The sequence below is a fragment of the Heterodontus francisci genome, chromosome 44 (assembly GCF_036365525.1).
Source record: "Heterodontus francisci isolate sHetFra1 chromosome 44, sHetFra1.hap1, whole genome shotgun sequence".
NCBI classification, from domain to species: domain Eukaryota; kingdom Metazoa; phylum Chordata; class Chondrichthyes; order Heterodontiformes; family Heterodontidae; genus Heterodontus; species Heterodontus francisci.
Window position 1 is genome coordinate 10,225,848 of NC_090414.1, and position 19,200 is coordinate 10,245,047.

General features: G+C 43.7%; 1 protein-coding gene across 1 annotated transcript; it reads right to left on the reverse strand.

Moving 5' to 3' along the window:
- Positions 1-1,477: 1,477 nt before the first annotated feature.
- LOC137355960 (mu-type opioid receptor-like) lies at positions 1,478-10,558 on the reverse strand. The gene is made up of 4 exons (XM_068021661.1): positions 10,172-10,558; positions 3,289-3,403; positions 1,953-2,876; positions 1,478-1,803 (listed from the first exon to the last, which is right to left on the reverse strand). Exons 1-4 carry the CDS (start codon positions 10,556-10,558, stop codon positions 1,478-1,480), a joined length of 1,752 nt encoding a protein of 583 aa, XP_067877762.1.
- Between the last annotated feature and the right edge of the window lie 8,642 nt (positions 10,559-19,200).

Genomic DNA, 19,200 nt, shown 5'->3' on the forward strand with positions numbered 1-19,200 from the left:
CAATGCCTGAGTAGAAGCCTGCACCAGTCCAGGACACGCCCAGGCAGCCGCCGCCTTCCGGCCTACAGGCAGCCAGATTTCACCTGCCAAAGTAATCAAAGGTCAAGGCCCATCCTGATCAGCAGCTGCCTCAGTCCAGTTGCTATCGCCGGAATCAGGCTGTGTAACAGCACCCAAAAATGTATTCAGAAAAACACAAAGCCACACTTTAGGTCTCATGGGTGAAGCTTATATGTTTTGTTTAAAATATTTACCAGATTTTTTGTTCAAAACATACGGCGTCATTGTCTGGAAGACATGAGCCATTAGAACTCATTGGTGAGCTGCTGACCTCCTCCTTCCCCCTTAGGACGATGCCAATGTGACCACAGTCCTCATTAACATGCCGATGTGATGAGAGCACTCGTTAACATATGATCTAATCTGGTCACTAGCGGCATTGCAGCCACTCGCAAGGGGCCACAAATGGAAAGGACATGACAGAGTTGAGGCGTTAAGTTGAGCCTTTATTTCACGCTGTGAATCGACACCAGGATGGTGGTAAATAAGTCGATCTGAGGATGTCTCGTGCCTCCTTTGTGCGTGGCTGAACCCATCCGGCCTCTTGACTTGGCACCTGAGGATGTGCCAATTCTTTTGGCGGAGTCACTGATGGACCTCACAGCCCAACCTTGCTGATGGCCCATCCTCTGTTTCAGCAGCGTGAACAAACAGACCCATCACACAGCAGTTACTAACCTTATAATGATACCACCCAAATCCACATTTAGCCCCCTTACAGAGCCCAGCGAACCGCGGATCCTCTTGGAGAGCCGCGGGACCCCAGATCCCCTTGCAGAGCCCCCGCAGTCACAAAAGGTTAATATGCAGTTGCAGCAAGTAATACAGAAGGCTAATGGAATGTTATCCTTCATGAAGAGATGAATTGAATAAAATAACAGTAATGTTATTAAGCTTCAATTATTCAGGCATTGGTGAGAACTCAGCTCGACCATTGTGTGCAATTTTGGTCTCCTTATTTAAGGACGGATGTAAATGCGTTGGAGGTTTGAAAGGAGGTTTACTGAATTGATACCTGGAATGAGCGGGTCGTCTGATGAGGAAAGATCGGACAGACTAGCCTTGTTTTCACTGGAGTTTAGAAGAGTGAGGGGAGACTTGATTGAAATTTATAAGATCCTGAACGGTTTTGACAGGATGGATGTGGAGAGGATGTTTCCTCTTGTGGGTGCGTCCAGAACTAGGGAGGAGTGATTAAAATTAGCGGATGCTCTTTTAGGACAGAGTTGAGGAGAATATTTTTCCTCTTAGAGGGTTGTGCGATTTTGGAACTCTCTGCCTCGGAGGGAAGTGGAGGCAGGAAAAATTAATATTTTTAAGGTGGACGTAGATAGATTATTGTTAGGCAAGGGGATCAAGGGTTATCGTGGGTAGATGGAAGTGTGGAATTCGAAATACAAATAGAGCAACAATGAGTTTATTCAATGGAGAAGGAGGCTGGAAGGACCGAATGGTCTACTTCTGCTCCTAAATTGTATATGTGCATATTTGCATGTTTGGATGCAGAGCCCCTGGGCCCTGGATGCTCTAGCAGAGGCCCTGGAGCTATAATAAGAACCATTTTGCGATTGTGGTAGGGCGGGACCTGATTGGCCTGATGCAAATATGGACATGTGGAAAGAACAAGCATGCAAGTGTGAAATGATAACAGCTGCAAGGATTTAGACTGGAAAGGTTGCAGACAGAGTGATTCCATGGACCGGAGGTTAAGGGTTGTTTTATTGAGGAGAGGTGTGATGACAGCTGATTTTAAGGGAGAGACTGATAGAAGCTGAGGAGAGAGAACATGGGGACCAGGTAGGGACTCGGCCTCCACCATCAGAGCAACCAAAGCTGAGGTACTGGGGTTGTCAGCTATTGTACATTCATGGACTGGAAACACTGCAACCCACCTCTGGGCTGCTCACACTTGTTTCGTTTATTAATTAATTGAATAATTGATATAACTGGATATTTCATGGCGTTCTTAACCTGCTCTCTGAACTTGGACTGTGTCGCCCCATAAATAAATGTGTTTGTGCAACTACTTAGAGTCTGCAGCATCAATCCAACTTGTCCAAAGATATAGAAAGGATCAGTATAATCTTCGAAATTTATCTTTGCTATACTATAAGTTAAGAAATATACAACATACATCAACCACAGAAGTATGAAGCTGCCGGATATGGTGAAGAGTAAAATCACAGACTTCCTTCTGCTCTCCATCTCTGGGTCACTGCGATTCTCTCCCTTGCTCTGACCGCTCAGTCCCTTACGGACTCGACTGGCCACTAAAATGTGTCTGACTGTCAGAGCGTTGAACAACAGAATTAAAATGAACGGGAGCAATGGGGTTAAAACCATATCAAACCAGTCAAATTCCACCCATCCAGCCTCAGTATAATAGCTTGGCTTTATATAACAGTCCCACGTCACATTGTCGATTATCTCTCCAGGTTCAAATATAAAGTAGGTGGGGATGTTTTGCAAACAGAGCAGAATGAAGGTTGTTGCGAGAACCACAGCCGCAGTTTTCTCGGTGCAATATTTAGTTTTCAGCTTCTGGCAACAAATGGCCACAAATCGATCAAAGGAAAAGGTGATGGTGAACCAGACAGAACAGTCTCTGGCTGCACAACAGAGGACAGAGATAACACTACACACAGAGGTGATGTTCACGAAAGATCCTGAGAGATAATAGTAACTGATACGCCACAGTATGACCTCAGTAATAATGACCAGTAGATCCGCCATTGCCATGGCTACCAGGTAGCGAGTGGTGCAGGTGGAGAGTCCGCACTTTCCCCGGGACAGGATCACAATCGCCAGTAAATTAACTGCAAGAGAGCAAATGGAAAAAATATTGGAAATGACTTTGTCTGTGCATGAGCCAAGATAGTAAGCACCGGAATGTAGCACCAAAAAAGGTTGGGTTGTAATAGTGTCAGTGTTTAAAACTTAAACTTCTCAACCATGAACTCAGCTGCCTCCAATCTGCCCACATACAGGTTTAAATGAGGAGGGTCAGGAGGGAAACTTCAACAGCACCAGGAGGCGGGTCAGCATGATGAATATGTTGATGAGGATTCACATCTCTGATTTAACCTGCTTTCCAGGTTTACCATTGACAGGGTAGATTTCTCCATCAGATGCTATCTGCTGCACAAAAACACTCTGAATTGACAATTACCTCATCACTCCTGGTATTGGAATCTCTCCATGATCCGCAGTGTGGATTAACACCCGCACTATTGGGTCGTGGATCAGACACGCCAACCTCCAACCTGCCTGGGATTTGCACCACCCCAGTGTGCAGGATTGGACTCTCCTGGGCTTGGACACTCACAGCAGACTGGGACCACTCCTTCAGGAGAGGAGAAAACGCAGGGGTTGGGGATTAGGCAACTGCTGATTGGACAACTCCCCTTTGGGATCATGGTTAGGACATGCTGTCCATGTCGTGCGACTGGAAGCCAAGGCTGTCTATCAGGCTTACTTCCGAGTGGGGAACATAATGTCACACATTCAAACATATTGGCATACTGAAACTCTGGCCTCACTCTCTCCCACCTGGTAACATATCTGCTGCTGTTAATAATCAAGTCGAATTATTTGAGCAAAATCAAAATCCTAAGATTACTTGAAATCTGATAAAAGCAGTGAACAGACAGTATCTACAAAGAGAGATACAGTTAATGGCCGGAATTTCACCAGGGGACAGTCCCCTCATTCCAGTGACTCTGGTCGAGCCATCATCTATGACAAACACAGGCCATCCAGGAACAAAGCGGTGGCTATGATCTGAAGCTTTTAATCTCAGTATTGCGTCCATCAGACTGTAAAGGGGCCAATTGAAAAATATGATTAGATTAGATTAGAGATACAGCACTGAAACAGGCCCATCGGCCCACCGAGTCTGTGCCGAACATCAACCACCCATTTATACTAATTCTACACTAATCCCATATTCCTACCAAACATCCCCACCTGTCCCTATATTTCCCGACCACCTACCTATACTGGTGACAATTTATAATGGCCAATTTACCTATCAACCTGCAAGTCTTTTGGCTTTTGGGAGGAAACCGGATCACCCGGAGAAAACCCCCGCAGACACAGGGAGAACTTGCAAACTCCACACAAGCAGTACCCAGAATCGAACCCGGGCCCCTGGAGCTGTGAGGCTGCGGTGCTAACCACTGCGCCACTGTGCCGCCATATGATGCTCGGCCTCAGTGAGCTTACAAATGGAACAGTGCAGGAGGCCGAGGATAGAGAGGTCAGAGCGAGCTGTAGAATTAAAGGGGCAAGTGACTGGAGGCTGAGGGTCCTGTTTGCAATCTTAAAGGAAGTGTTCAGCAAAGCAATCACTTGAGCTGATTTTCGTCATTTCCAAGTTACAGTAAACTTCATGGTGGTCAGTGAATACAGTAACAAATTGGAACAAATTCACAAGTCAATTTCTGTTTCATCTGGACCCTGGGAAGTAAGAAAGTGAAAGGGCAGATGTTGTATCTATTGCACTTACATGGGAAGGTGCTGGGCAGGGGATAGAAACTGGATGTTGGTGGTGACAGAAGTGTGAAGCAGTGTGTTGCAAGGGGCGGGGCGAAGAACAGGAAGGGAAGGGAAGATGCGTTCCTTGTTGGTTTTAGCTGGACGTGGAGGAAATGGCAGAGGCTGATGTGTTGCATGTGGAAGCGGTTGGAATCGAAGGTGAGAAGAAGGTGTGAATGGAATAGAGCCCAAGACTAAATGAAATAGCACCAAGTGAGAGTCCGTGGGATTATAATAGATATTGGAGGACAGACAATCCCCTAAAAGTGGAGATACCAGGAAGGGAAGGGAAGTCAGAGGAGCCCATGTGAAGATGACGGGGGTGGTGGGTGTGTGGGGTGTGTGGAAGGAGTGCGAATATTAGAAACAAGTTGATGAAATTTTCCATTTCATGATGAAAGAAGGAAATGGCCAAAGCACAGTCATCAAAGCATCACATTGCTAATGACGTGATAGTAAGATTGTAATGAGTTCGTTTCCGCTGTCTGGTCCAACACAAATGAGATGTGTGGACTTCAGTTGGCTGAAGATCTCATACAAGTTTATCATAGCTAAAGTGGTACATATCGAAGAGATCTAACTATTGATGGAACCTGCCTCTAGGTGTAACAGTTGCAGAGTGACTCAGGTTCCAAATCACATGACCGTGTCCTGGTACTTAGCTCATTCGACTGCTAAGATCTTAAAGGGGCATCACAAGGAAAGGATAGCGAAGATGATTCTCGACAGGGGAGAGAGTAACAGGGTAGTTGTTATGGGGGACTTTTAACTTTCCAAATATCGACTGGAAATACTATAGTTCGAGCACTTTAGATGGATCTGTTTTTGTCCAGTGTGTGCAGGAGGGTTTTCTGACACAGTATGTAGACAGGCCAACCAGGGGCGATGCCACATTGGATTTGGTACTGGGTAATGAACCCGGCCAGGTGTTAGATTTAGATGTAGGTGAGCAATTTGGTGATAGTGATCACAATTCGGTTAGGTTTACCTAAGCGATGGGCAGGGACAGGTTTATACCGCAGGGCAAGAATTATAGCTGGGAGAAAGGAAATTATGATGCGATTAGGCAAGATTTAGGATGCGTAGGATGGGGAAGGAAACTGCAGGGGATGGGAACAATCAAAATGTGGAGCTTATTCAAAGAGCAGCGACTGCATGCCCTTGATAAGTATGTACCTGTGAGGCAGGGAGGAAGTTGTCGAGCGAAGGAGCCGTGGTTTACTAAAGAAGTTGATTCGCTTGTCAAGAGGAAGAAGAAGGCTTATGTCGGATGAGACGTGCAGGCTCAGTTAGGGCGCTTGAGAGTTACAAACTAGCCAGGAAGGATCTAAAGGGAGAGCTAAGAAGAGCAAGGAGAGGACACGAGAAGTCATTGGCGGATAGGATCAGGGAAAACCCTAAGGCTTTCTATAGGTATATCAGGAATAAAAGAATGACTAGAGTTCGATTAGGTCCAATCAAGGATAGTAGTGGGAAGTTGTGTGTGGAATCAGAGGAGATAGGGGAAGTGTTAAATGAATATTTTCCGTCAGTATTTACAGCAGAGAAAGAACATTTTGTCGAGGAGAATACTGAGATCAGGCTACGAGGCTAGATGGGATTGAGGTTCACAAGGAGGAGGTGTTGGCAATTTTGGAAAGTGTGAAAATAGATAAGTCCCCTGGGCCAGATGGGATTTATCCCAGGATTCTCTGGGATGCTAGGGAGGAGATTGCAGAGCCTTTGTCCTTGATCTTTATGTCGTCATTGTCGACAGGAATAGTGCCGGAAGACTGGAGGATAGCAAATGTTGTCCCCTTGTTCAAGAAGGGGAGTAGAGACAGCCCTGGTAATTATCGACCTGTGAGCCTTACTTCGGTTGTGGGTAAAATGTTGGAAAAGGTTATAAGAGACAGGATTTATAATCATCTTGAAAAGAATAAGTTCATTAGCGATAGTCAGCACCGTTTTGTGACGGGTAGGTCGTGCCTCAAAAACCTTATTGAGTTTTTCGAGAAGGTGACCAAACAGGTGGGTGAGGGTAAAGCAGTGGATGTGGTGTATATGGATTACAGTAAGGCGTTTGATAAGGTTCCCCATGGTAGGCTATTGCAGAAAATAGGGAAGTATGGGGTTGAAGGTGATTTAGAGCTTTGGATCAGAAATTGGCTAGCTGAAAGAAGACAGAGGGTGGTGGTTGATGGCAAATGTTCATCCTGGAGTTTAGTTACCAGTGGTGTACCGCAAGGATCTGTTTTGGGGCCACTGCTGTTTGTCATATTTATAAATGACCTGGAAGAGGGTGTAGAAGGGTGGGTTAGTAAATTTGCGGATGACACTAAGGTCGGTGGAGTTGTGGATAGTGTCGAAGGATGTTGTAGGGTACAGAGGGACATAGATAGGCTGCAGAGCTGGGCTGAGAGATGGCAAATGGAGTTTAATACGGAAAAGTGCGAGGTGATTCACTTTGGAAGGAGTAACAGGAATGCAGAGTACTGGGCGAATGGGAAGATTCTTGGTAGTGTAGATGAACAGAGAGATCTTGGTGTCCAGGTGCATAAATCCCTGAAGGTTGCTACCTAGGTTAATTGGGCTGTTAAGAAGGCATGTGATGTGTTAGCTTTTATTAGTAGGGGGATCGAGTTTCGGAGCCACGATGTCATGCTGCAGCTGTACAAAACTCTGGTGAGACCGCACCTGGAGTATTGCGTGCAGTTCTGGTCACCGCATTATGGGAAGGATGTGGAAGCTATGGAAAGGGTGCAGAGGAGATTTACTAGGATGTTGCCTGGTATGGAGGGAAGGTCTTACGAGGAAAGGCTGAGGGACTTGAGGTTGTTTTCGTTGGAGAGAAGGAGGAGGAGAGGTGACTTAATGGAGACATATAAGATAATCAGAGGGTTAGATAGGGTGGATCGTGAGAGTCTTTTTCGTTGGATGGTGATGGCAAACACGAGGGGAAATAGCTTTAAGTTGAGGGGTGATAGATATAGGACAGATGTCAGAGGTAGTTTCTTTATTCAGAGAGTTGTAGGGGCGTGGAACGCCCTGCCTGCAACAGTAGTAGACTCGCCAACTTTAAGGGCATTTAATTGGTCATTGGATAGACATATGGATGAAAATGGAATAGTATAAGTCAGATGGTTTCACAGGTCGGCGCAACATCGAGGGCCGAAGGGCCTGTACTGCGCTGTAATATTCTAATTCTAATTCTAACTCTTGAAGGAAAACATACAATTAAGACAAGGCATTAATGAGGCTACAAACAAGTTTGGTGATGCCTTACAAGCTTTTGATAAATACTTGAATTTAAGAAACAAAAGATCCTGGAGAGATCAAAGTTTAAACAAAATTGATCCAGAATCGGTGTGTAGATGAGCACAAAACAGTTGATGTAGTCTATATGGACCTCAGTAAGGCTTTTGATAAGGTACCGTATGGGAGGTTGGTCAAGAACGTAAGATCCCATGGGATCCAGGGTCATTTGGCAAATTAGATCCAAAATTGGCTTAGTGGCAGGAGGCAGAGAGTTATTAAAAGCCTGTTCCCAGTGGTGCACCGCAGGGATCTGTGCTGGGACCCTTGCTGTTTGTAGTGTACAATAATGATTTAGACGTGACTATAGGAGGTATGATCAGTAAGTTTGCAGATGACACCAAAATTGGTGGTGTCGTAAATAGTGATGAGGAAAGCCTTGGATTGCAAGTGGATATAGATGGGCTGGTAAGATGGGAGTGCAGTGGCAAATGGAAGATAATCCTGAGAAGTGTGCGAAGATGCATTTTGGGAGGACTAACAAGGCAAGGGAATATACAATGGATGGTAGGACCCTCGGAAGTACAGACGGTCAGAAGGACCTTGGTATACTTGTCCATAGATCACTGAAGACAGCAGTACAGGTCGATAAGGCAGTTAGGAAAGCATATGATCTTTATTAGCTGAGGCATAGAATATAAGAGCAGGGAGGTTGTGATGGAGCTGTATAAAATGCTAGTTCGGCCACAGCTCGAGCACTGTGTGCAATACAGTCGCCAAACTATATCAAGGATGTGACTGCATTGGAGGGGGTGCAGAGGCGATTCAGCAGATGTTGCCTGGGCTGGAGCATTTCAACTATGAAGAGAGACTGAATAGGCTAGGGTTGTTTGCCTGAAAGCAGAGATGGCTGAGGAGAGATATGATTGAGGTATACAAAATTATGTGGTGTAAAGGGTAGATAGGAATACATTTTGTTTCCTCCTTAGCGGATGTGTTAACAACCAGGGGGCATAGATTTAGGGTAAGGGGCAAGAGGTTGATCGATGATTTGAGGACTTTCTTTTCACCCAGAGTATGGTTGGAATCTGGAACACACTGGCTGAATGATGGTAGAGGCAGGAACCCTCACAACATTTAAGAAATATTTAGATGAGTACTTGACACACCATAGCATAGAAGACTACGGGCCAAGTGCTGGAAAATGGAATTGGAATAGATAGGTGCTTGATGGCCAGTACAGAAATGATGGGCTGAAAGGTCTGTTTCTGTGCTGTATAACTCTATGACTCTATGCGAATCAGTGGACGCTTTCATTAATGATGTGTACAGATTGGCTGAGTGATGTGAGTATGCGAACTGAGGTCTGAGTTGATAAAGGACTGAATAGTAGTGGGAATCGCTGATGAGTCTTTATCAGACATATTACAGAACTCACCCTCGAGAAAGTGATTCTAATGGTGTGACAGGCAGAGGTCCAAAGAGCAAACAGAGCCATCCTGTGGGCTGAATAGAAGCCTTCGGCCCGAAAGAATCCGATAATGGTGTAGTTCCTGAAGCCCAAGATGGAAATGCAATCTCCAGGTAAGTAGATACATTCAGGTGGGAAGGTGCATGATTCCGTGAAACCCTACCAGTGCTGTGGCACCAAAAAGATGCACAGGCGTGAACCATGTCCAGCTAATAAAGCAGAAAGACAGGCTATTTAGGAAAGATGTGCCAGAGTAAAACCCTTTCTTACAAATATGCCGAGCAAAAAGTCTTCACACATTTAACTGTGAATGAAGTGGAACATCTTCCATTGGAAAATAAGTCAGGAGACTTCCTAGGAGAGTTTAATGATCCCAATCAGGCACGGTAGACATTTATGTTGATGGACATATTGCTATTTTCAAATTAGACACATTTCCAAGTGTCACGGTGTTGTCAGACTGAGAGCTCTGGTTTTCAACACATTGCTCAGAACGAGCAGGCACTCAGTTACATGGTCCAGGATGGATTGTACTGATGGTGAAGGGAAAACTACAAGGCACTCTCCAATATAGGAGAAGGTTGATAATGGAAATCCTGTACATTCTGGAAAAACAAATCATTTTCTCTGTTAAGCAGAAAAGCGTGTTTAGACCTACATCTGATCACAAAATTGGAAGAAATTAAACTGCCAGAGTTTTCTAAAGCAGACTTTTCTAAACTATTTTAAAATTATATTTGGGTCTTGGAAAACCGAAGACCAAGTATAGCATCACGTTAAGAGGAGGTGCCAGATCAGTCTGTATCTTTATGCCTAAGAAGATACCACACCAGTTGATGAACCAAGCTGAACATCACTGGAAGGGATTACCAGGATGGGAGTCATTTCCCTAGTAACCAATCCAACAGAGTGGTATTCAGCTATGGTTACTGTTCCAAAACCAAATGGCACTCTTCGTATCTTTGTGGACTTAACACAGCTTAACAAAGCTGAGGCAGGGAAATTCATCCGATTGTCTTCAGTGGACGAAATTTTGGCAAAGTTATCCAGAAGTATTATGTTCATTAAACTCGATGCGAATCGTGTCTTTTGGTAGATTTCTTTGAACGATAAGTCAGGATTATTGCCGTCATTTATCACTCCACTTAGAAGAATATGCTTCAATCGTTTACCATTCGGTATAACGACCGCACCTGAAGTTGTCCATAGAACTATTCTACAAGGCCCTAAATGAGTAATATGCCATATGGACGACATCCCAGTTCATGGGGAATCCGTCACAGAACGTGACCAGAGGGTAAAAGCGGATTTAAATTGTCTTCAATAAAAAGTGTGAATTCTCGAAAATGTCTATTCATTTCTTAGGGCACATTGGAAGTAGCAACGGCATAATGGTGACGCACAAAAGATGACAGCCATTAAGAAATTTTCAATTCCTACTTCAGTCCAACATCTCATTGGAACAGTGAATCAGTTGTCAAATTCTTTACCCAATGTAATGCTGGTTATGGAGCCATTAAGACAACTCCTGAAGAAGGATCAACTGCAGTGTTGGAATAGACATCAAGAGCAGGCTTTCGGAAGAATCAAAGAAATACTGATATTGCCAGATGTCTTAGCGTTCTGTAGCCCTTGACTATCAACCATAATTACAAATCATCTACAGGGTTTGGGCAGTTATTTTTTCAAGAACCGCCATATGGATGTCGGGGACAGATCTATTGCACATCTAGAGAATTGTCCGAGATGAAAGCAAGCTTTGCATGTCATTGAGAAAGAAGCAGTCACAATCACGTGGGCTTGCGAGCAGTTCCCAGATTATATTATGGTTTCAAAGTTCTCATTGAGACAGAGCACAAACCCTTAGTTTCTGTATTGGATGGGAATGAAATAGTAAGAAAATGGGAAGAATGCCTTGGAGAATTCAGAGATTCTGGTTGAGGTTGATGTGATATAAGCACCAGATGGTCTATGGACAAGGAAAGATGCAAACATCTACTGATGCATTATCAACAGCAACTGTTGACCATCCTACGCAACAGGATGTTAACGTCTTCGACGAGATAGAGTCGTATTCGCACTACACAGCATCGCAACAGCCAGCAATTTAACAGAAGCTCCAAGAAATTCATCACGCTCAAAAGCAGGGTGTGGTATGCGTTTGTATGCACTAATTTTGCACATATGGTTGACCATAACAACATTTCAATGGTAAGATAAAAAACATCGTCTTCAAATTCAGGAAACACTTCACTAACGTGGATGATTCGCTCGTGAAAAACAAAAGACTGGTCATTCCAATCGCAGTGAGGTCGGATATCTTGGAAAGAACACATCAGGGCTACAAGGGTATAATGCAATGCAGAGCATGGGCTCAGTCATCCGTTTCGTGGCCAAAAATATCCAGAGACGTTGAACAAGTGATCTCGAATTGCGAGGTTTGTGCAATACAGAGATCAGACCGGAAATACTGGCTTTTTAAAATTCCTCCTGGGAACTGGCCTAGGAAACAACAAGAGGGAAAACATACTTAACCTCGTTCTCACAAACTGCCTGTCACAGATGCATCAGTAGGAATGACCACGGCACAGTCCTAGTGGAGACAAAGTCCTGTCTTCACATTGAGGATACCATCCATAGTGCTGTGTGGCACTACCACCATGCTAAATGGGATAGATTTCGAACAGATTGAGAAATGCAAAACTGGGCATCCATCACGTGCTGTGGGCCATCATCAGCAGCAGAATTGTACTCAACCACAATCTGTAACTGCATGGACCAACATATCCTCCACTCTACCAATTCTATCAAGCCAGGAGACCAAACCTGGTTCAATGAAGAATGCAGGAGGGCATGCCAGGAGCAGCACCAGGAATACCTCAAAATGAGGTGTTAACCTGGTGAAGCTACAACCCAAGACGACTTGCATGCCAAACTGCGATCCCATAACCAATGGATCAGATCTAAACTCTGTAGTCCTGCCTCATACAGCCGTGAATGATGGTGGGCAATTAAACAACTAACAGGAGGAGGTGGCTCCACAAACATTCACATCATCAATGTTGGGGGAGCCCAGCATATCAGTGCAAAAGATAAGCCATAAGTGCCTTGTTGATGATCCATCTCTGCCTCCTCCTGAAGTCCCCAGCATCACAGATGCCAGACTTCAGCCAATTCGATTCACTCTGGGTGACATCAAGAAAGAACTGAAGGCACTGTATACTGCAAAGGCTATGGGCCCTTACAATAGGATTAAACAACAGAAAGGATGATGAGTGAATTAAATTGGCTGAAGCCTGGAATCTATGATGCTGGGGCCTTCAGCAGGAGGCCCAGATGGATGATGAACTTTGCACTTCAGGCTGATGATTGCTGCAAATGCTTCAGCTTTACTTTTTGTACTGATGGACCGGGCTCCCCCATCATTGAGGATGCGGATATATGTGGAGCCACCTCCTCCAGTTAGTCATTTAATTGTCCACCACCATTCACTACTGGATGTGGCAGGACTGCAGAGCTTCGATATGATCCGTGGTTGTGGGATCATTTAGCCCTGTCTATTACATGCTGCTTCCGTTGTTTGGCTTGCAAGCAGTCCTGTGTTGTAGCTTCACCAGGGTGACATCTCATTTGCAGGTATACCTGGTGCTGCTCCTAGCGTATCCTCCTACACTTTTCATTGAACCAGGATTGGTTCCCTGCTTGATGATACTGGTAGAGTGAGGGATATGCAAGGCCATGATGTTACAGTTTGTGATTGAATACAATTCGGTTGCTATTGATGGCCCACTGTGCCTCATGGATGTCCAGTATTGACTTGCTAGATCTGTTCGAAATCTACCCCATTTTGCACGCTGGTAAAATCAGACAGCACGCTGGTGGTTACCTTCAATGAGAATGCGACACTTTGGCTCAACAAGGACTGTGGTAGATACAGTAAAAACACATACAGTAAAAGCATACAAGAACTTAGTTGAAACAAAGGGGCTATTCACACAATAAAGCACAGTATGTTGAAGCATAGGGGGCTGTGTAGATAGGGGCCACAGTACACAGATGGCCAAGAAATTGTATACAGTATAGAAGAACAGAAGATGTTTCCAGACACTGTCCTTTTAAGTGCCAGATAAAGGAGTCGCCATGGACACCAGGTATGATTAGACACACACTAGACAATGGGAAACTGTAAAGAAATGACCAGAGTCTCACTTAATCAAATAAGGAATTATCATTGCGTCATTATACCAGACTCCAATGAGTAGGTAAGAGGGGCAGGTCTTGGAAACAAGATTTAACTCCCTAACTGAAACTGGGGAAGGCGCATGAACCCTGAGGAAGAACACTCGAGAAGATACCTCTGATTGAAGAGCTCAGAGAACAGAAGAGCAGCCACAAGCCCTAGACTGATCACCTCATGTCTTGACGGGTAGTATACTGTGCAAGTAGTGAGAGATTGTACTTTGATGATTCTTGATACTGTGCAAGTTAGTGAAAGCTTATACTTGATGATTTAGTGTGTGAATAAAATATTGATATACCTTTCACCAATCAGGTTCTGTAGATCCTTTAAGAGAAAGTGCAGATTAGGCACAACATAATTGCCGTCCAATGTGCAGGTCGGTTGTTGTACTATTTAAAGTTATTTTGAATAGCCTTGCCGAGTTCGAACTAATTTAAAAGCAAAGTTACAAGTTCGATGGATCGGATTGGTGAATGGTTAATTAATGATGTTACTGGCGAGGCCAGTGTGGGAGTTGGTACTCCGTAAATATTTGACGGGCAAGTGGCCCTCGTTGATCGAGTACAGTTAAGCAGTACACGTGCCAGGAGTTTGTTGGGGTACAGCATTGGGAGGATAAGTGTACCTACCAAGCCAAACGGGCATCTAAGTTAGTGAAAGTCATGGCTCGTATGAAGGAATTAGATAAAAAAGAGAGTGATTTTGAAAAATTGACGCAGGAGTTGCAAAAGTCAGAAAAAGAAAGGAATGAGTGTTGTGATAGGGCCCTGAAGGCAGAAAAGGTTAGTGCAGCACAGGTGGTGCATTTAAGCCAATTTCAGTCTCAGGCCAGAAATGCTGAATACAACCACAAGAAGGCTGAGAGGGAAGCAGACAAGGTGGAGGAACAGCTCACAAGAGCAGAACAAAAATGTTCTGACTTACAGACCGCATTGATGGTTATGCACCACTCACAGAAGGAGCGGGTTTACCAGTCCAATGTTAGCAGGAGATAAGTAAACTGCAGTCTCAACTCTCAGCGCAAAGGGGTATGGTATGCACATTTGCGGATCGGGAGGAAGATGACAATGACGACTTTAATCGGGCCAACTTGGCAGATAAGGCCAGTACGTACTATGACGATTGTTACTGTCTTCGGGGTGACCACCCCCTGAAACGCTCGATCCCCAATCGAGCCTTCGGCCTAAACCATGGTCGTACCTATAGCTCGTTAATAACTAGGGGCCAGAGGGCTCCATAACTAAGTTTATGGCTGTGTGACATAAAAAGTCTATGGTTTAATGACATTTCAAGTGAGTAAAAACAAGTCAGTGCGTCCTTTGATTCCACTGTGTCAATGTTTGTAGCTTCCACGGATGAAATGCATGTCCTTGTGATGTGCAGCTTGTCTTCTGTGGAACTGACAGTCGTTAACTCTTTGTTGCATGGCCTTAATGAAAGCGACCAGCATTCAATGTCATGTTTTGGTTGTGAACTAGTTGAACTTGTGTGTTCCTTGGCATCGAGACAGGGAATTAGACAATAATGTATGTACTTTCAATTCACAACCCATTGCAGGAATCAATTTTGTAAGTTGTTTGTATTTGAATGAGTATGAACGGTGATTTTTGAGTGTCCATTTCAATTTCAGATTGTGCACAGAGGAGTGGGGTATAAAATTGAATTATATTTAAGCTAAAGTTTTATTTTTGTTTTAAAAGTTGGTTTTGCAACTGTGAAAAGGTAATGATCAATTTTCTAAGAGATAAGCTTCAGCCTTGGAGGTCTGAAGATATATGTCAGAAATCCAATTTGAAGTTTAAAATATTGCTTTAATTGGTGTCCCAGTTTCAAATCTGTTCTCGTTTCTCTTTTGGAGTTTAAATTAAATACATGTTTTACTGATGGTTGAAAGTAGCATATGTCAGGAACTGGATATTGGTTTAAGGGAGTGAAGGATAAACAAAGGAGATATGAGAAAGATTTTGTCTGTTTAAAGCTTGTTGAACAAGCTGGCGTTAAATCTTTTGTTTTAAGAATGTGAAATAACTTTTTCTTCAGTTTTTTGTTTTATTACAGAAAGAACAAGAAAAATGACGTAATTTACCCACCTTTAAAATACATGTGCTATTCTGTTCTGTGTGCAGTTAATAAGTGTTAGCAGTTAATACGTCTGAATTATGTTTATACTATTAAGTTCAACTGCCCTGTTAAGTTGAGAAAACTGGAAATGTCATTTGTGGCCACAACGAACTTTCAAATCTATTATGTCAGGTTTTGAGGGAGTCTATAATTCCGGACATAAGTCTAGCTCACATAACATTGGCAGTTTTGATTTTTATATGCTTATTGTCGTGAATTGGAATTTGGAATCATTTTTGTTGTATTAAAAAAATCCTTAGATTAGAAACCTCTCACAAAAAGATGCTAAAAGTTTGGAAACAATTGGAGTTTGATCTAAAATGCTGTCTTTCCGGATGGAGAAGCTTTCCTTTGAAGTTTTTTTTTAGAACATTACAGCGCAGTACAGGCCCTTTGGCCCTCGATGTTGCGCCGACCTGTGAAACCATCTGACCGACACTATTCCATTTTCATCCATATGTCTATCCAATGACCACTTAAATGCCCTTAAAGTTGGCGAGTCTACTACTGTTGCAGGCAGGGCGTTCCACGCCCCTACTACTCTCTGAGTAAAGAAACTACCTCTGACATCTGTCCTATATCTATCACCCCTCAACTCAAAGCTATGTCCCCTCGTGTTTGCCATCACCATCCGAGGAAAAAGACTCTCACTATCCACCCTATCTAACCCTCTGATTATCTTATATGTCTCTATTAAGTCACCTCTCCTCCTCCTTCACTCCAACGAAAACAACCTCAAGTCCCTCAGCCTTTCCTCGTAACACCTTCCCTCCATACCAGGCAACATCCTAGTAAATCTCCTCTGCACCCTTTCCATAGCTTCCACATCCTTCCTATAATGCGGTGACCAGAACTGCACGCAATACTCCAGGTGCGGTCTCACCAGAGTTTTGTGCAGCTGCAGCATGTCCTCGTGGCTCCGAAACTCGATCCCCCTACTAATAAAAGCTAACACACCATATGCCTTCTTAACAGTCCTATTAACCTGGGTAGCAACCTTCAGGGATTTATGTACCTGGACACCAAGATCTCTCTGTTCATCTACACTACCAAGAATCTTCCCATTAGCCCAGTCCTCTGCATTCCTGTTACTCCTTCCAAAGTGAATCACCTCGCACTTTTCCGCATTAAACTCCATTTGCCATCTCTCAGCCCAGCTCTGCAGCGTATCTATGTCCCTCTGTACCCTACAACATCCTTCGGCACTATCCACAACTCCACCGACCTTAGTGTCATCCGCAAATTTACTAACCCACCCTTCTACGCCCTCTTCCAGGTCATTTATAAAGATGACAAACAGCAGTGGCCCCAAAACAGATCCTTGCGGTACACCACTAGTAACTAAACTCCAGAATGAACAGTTGCCATCAACCACCACAGTCTGTCTTCTTTCAGCTCGCCAATTTCTGATCCAAAGCTCTAAATCACCTTCAACCCCAAACTTCCATATTTTCTGCAATAGCCGAGTTGAAGTTGATAGTGTTACTAATGATTTTACTGTTTTCAAACAATAAGGATACCAAAAGAATTGAAAATAAAATTTTAAAATGTTGTGTAGTTCGTTTCAATAAAAAAAATGTTACGTAAAATAATGCAGCTGAGCAGGTTTTGCTCCGCCTCCTTGGAGACAAGCAAAACATTAACCCCACCGCAGCTATTGTTTTTCCGTTTAATCCACCACACACTTTTTGCATTTCTGAGATTAAATTATATTTATATTGGACATTATTAAATCTTAAATTTTAGAATTGGCGGATAGAATTGGATAAATTAACGCGTTGGGCTCAGGGACAGAGCCACAATGGATTCTTTCTGTTTTTGAAGCACGTTATGGTAGGTTCCAGAGCCACATGAGAACTGATGCCACAGGAAGAGATCCAGCAGCTTTAAGAATTTAAGAACATAGTTGCAGACGTCAATTGTCACAGCATCTTTATCAATGAGACAAAGTATTTGAGAAGGAGAAATAGTTGCAAGCACATCTATCTTTACTATAAAAAAAATGCAACACCACTAAGTCTGGGCATAAGAAATTGGAATCGATAAACAAAATTTAATTGATTTGAGTGGTTATTTAAAGCATTCAAAGGCAAATTTATTTGACATTTCAGAGGACAATCAAAGTTTTAGAAAACCAACAAACAAACAAAAAACAAAGCAAACACAAAAACATTCCAAGTGGTTTACTGTGTTGGACAATAGCAATGGATTCTGCTCCACTCGGCTGACACAAGAGTGTCAATATAAATTTGCGTTTACATTCCAGGGACAACAGACGTGTTTCTCCCAGGGATTTAATTACAGGCCATCGATATTCCACCAGCTGTTGGCACAGAGTGGGGAGGAGCTCCATCGACTTCTCTGGAAGGTCGGAGTGAAAGTTAACCCTACAAAGGCACGGGTAATGAAGGAAAAGTTCTCTATTTGGGAATAGCCATAACACAGGGAAAGCAGGAGATAGAGCAGGTGCGAGTATGGACAATGCACAACACCCTTACACCCCACATCGCGAAATATTAAGGCTTTGAGATCATTTTTGGGCCTCGTTGGTTATTGCACGAACAATATTGATGGATTTGCCGTAAAGGCAGCCCCTTTATAGGATCTCCTAAAAAAGAAATGCTCCGTGCCTAGCGAACAATTTAATCCTGCAGGGCAAACCCCATGAGTGTCAGGATTTGACAGCAAAGGCCGTCAAGGGACTTTTTATGTCAAAATCATTGGTGGTGGTGGGGGGAGGGGCGGTGTACAAGAGAAGGATACAGCAATCAAACCGGAAATCAAAATTTTTCTTGACGGTTCCTCTTCAGGGAAGGACATCTGGAAGACATCGTCTGACCATTAGAAGTACATGGCAAATGCTCGGGGCTATAGGTAGATAGAGACGGGGACAAGCGGTGGGGCTTTGTTGCAAATATTACTATCAGACAGTGGGTATGTGTCCAATGCCCAAAAGGGAGCACCTTTCGGGACCCACCAGGGGGTCCCGAGTTTCCTTTATGGCTGTGCGATGATAAAGACTGTAGAAACCTATCAATATGTGTGAAACCACACAATATGAGGGGTTATTGGTTATTTTGTGCTGTGGAAAATAAAAGAAGGACAGCTCCTATTCCAGGTCGAGAGTAAACGGGCAAGAAGTACCAACCCCCTGGGTTACCCCAACATCCGAATTACCAATGAATAAGATTGCAACCCAGCAACCACAATTGACTGATCTCCCTTGCCATGCCTTAACGGCAAGGCCAGAAAATGGACTTGTGATAACAAATACTAATAAAATTGTATATGACAGTATACAACATGAGTTGGTACTGGTAATATCGAATATCTCAGATATCCAGCGATCTGACTGGTGCCCTGAGAAGACGTGGGAGTTGTACAAAGTGTTAATGCAACAATTGCTGGGATAAGAATTCGGTGATGAGGGAATAATAAAGGGAAGGAGACATAAATGTCGCTTAGTGAATGACGCAGCCATGCTCTTTAATACAGGGACTTCAATTGTCAGTCTACTGATTTGGAAAGCATGGACCGG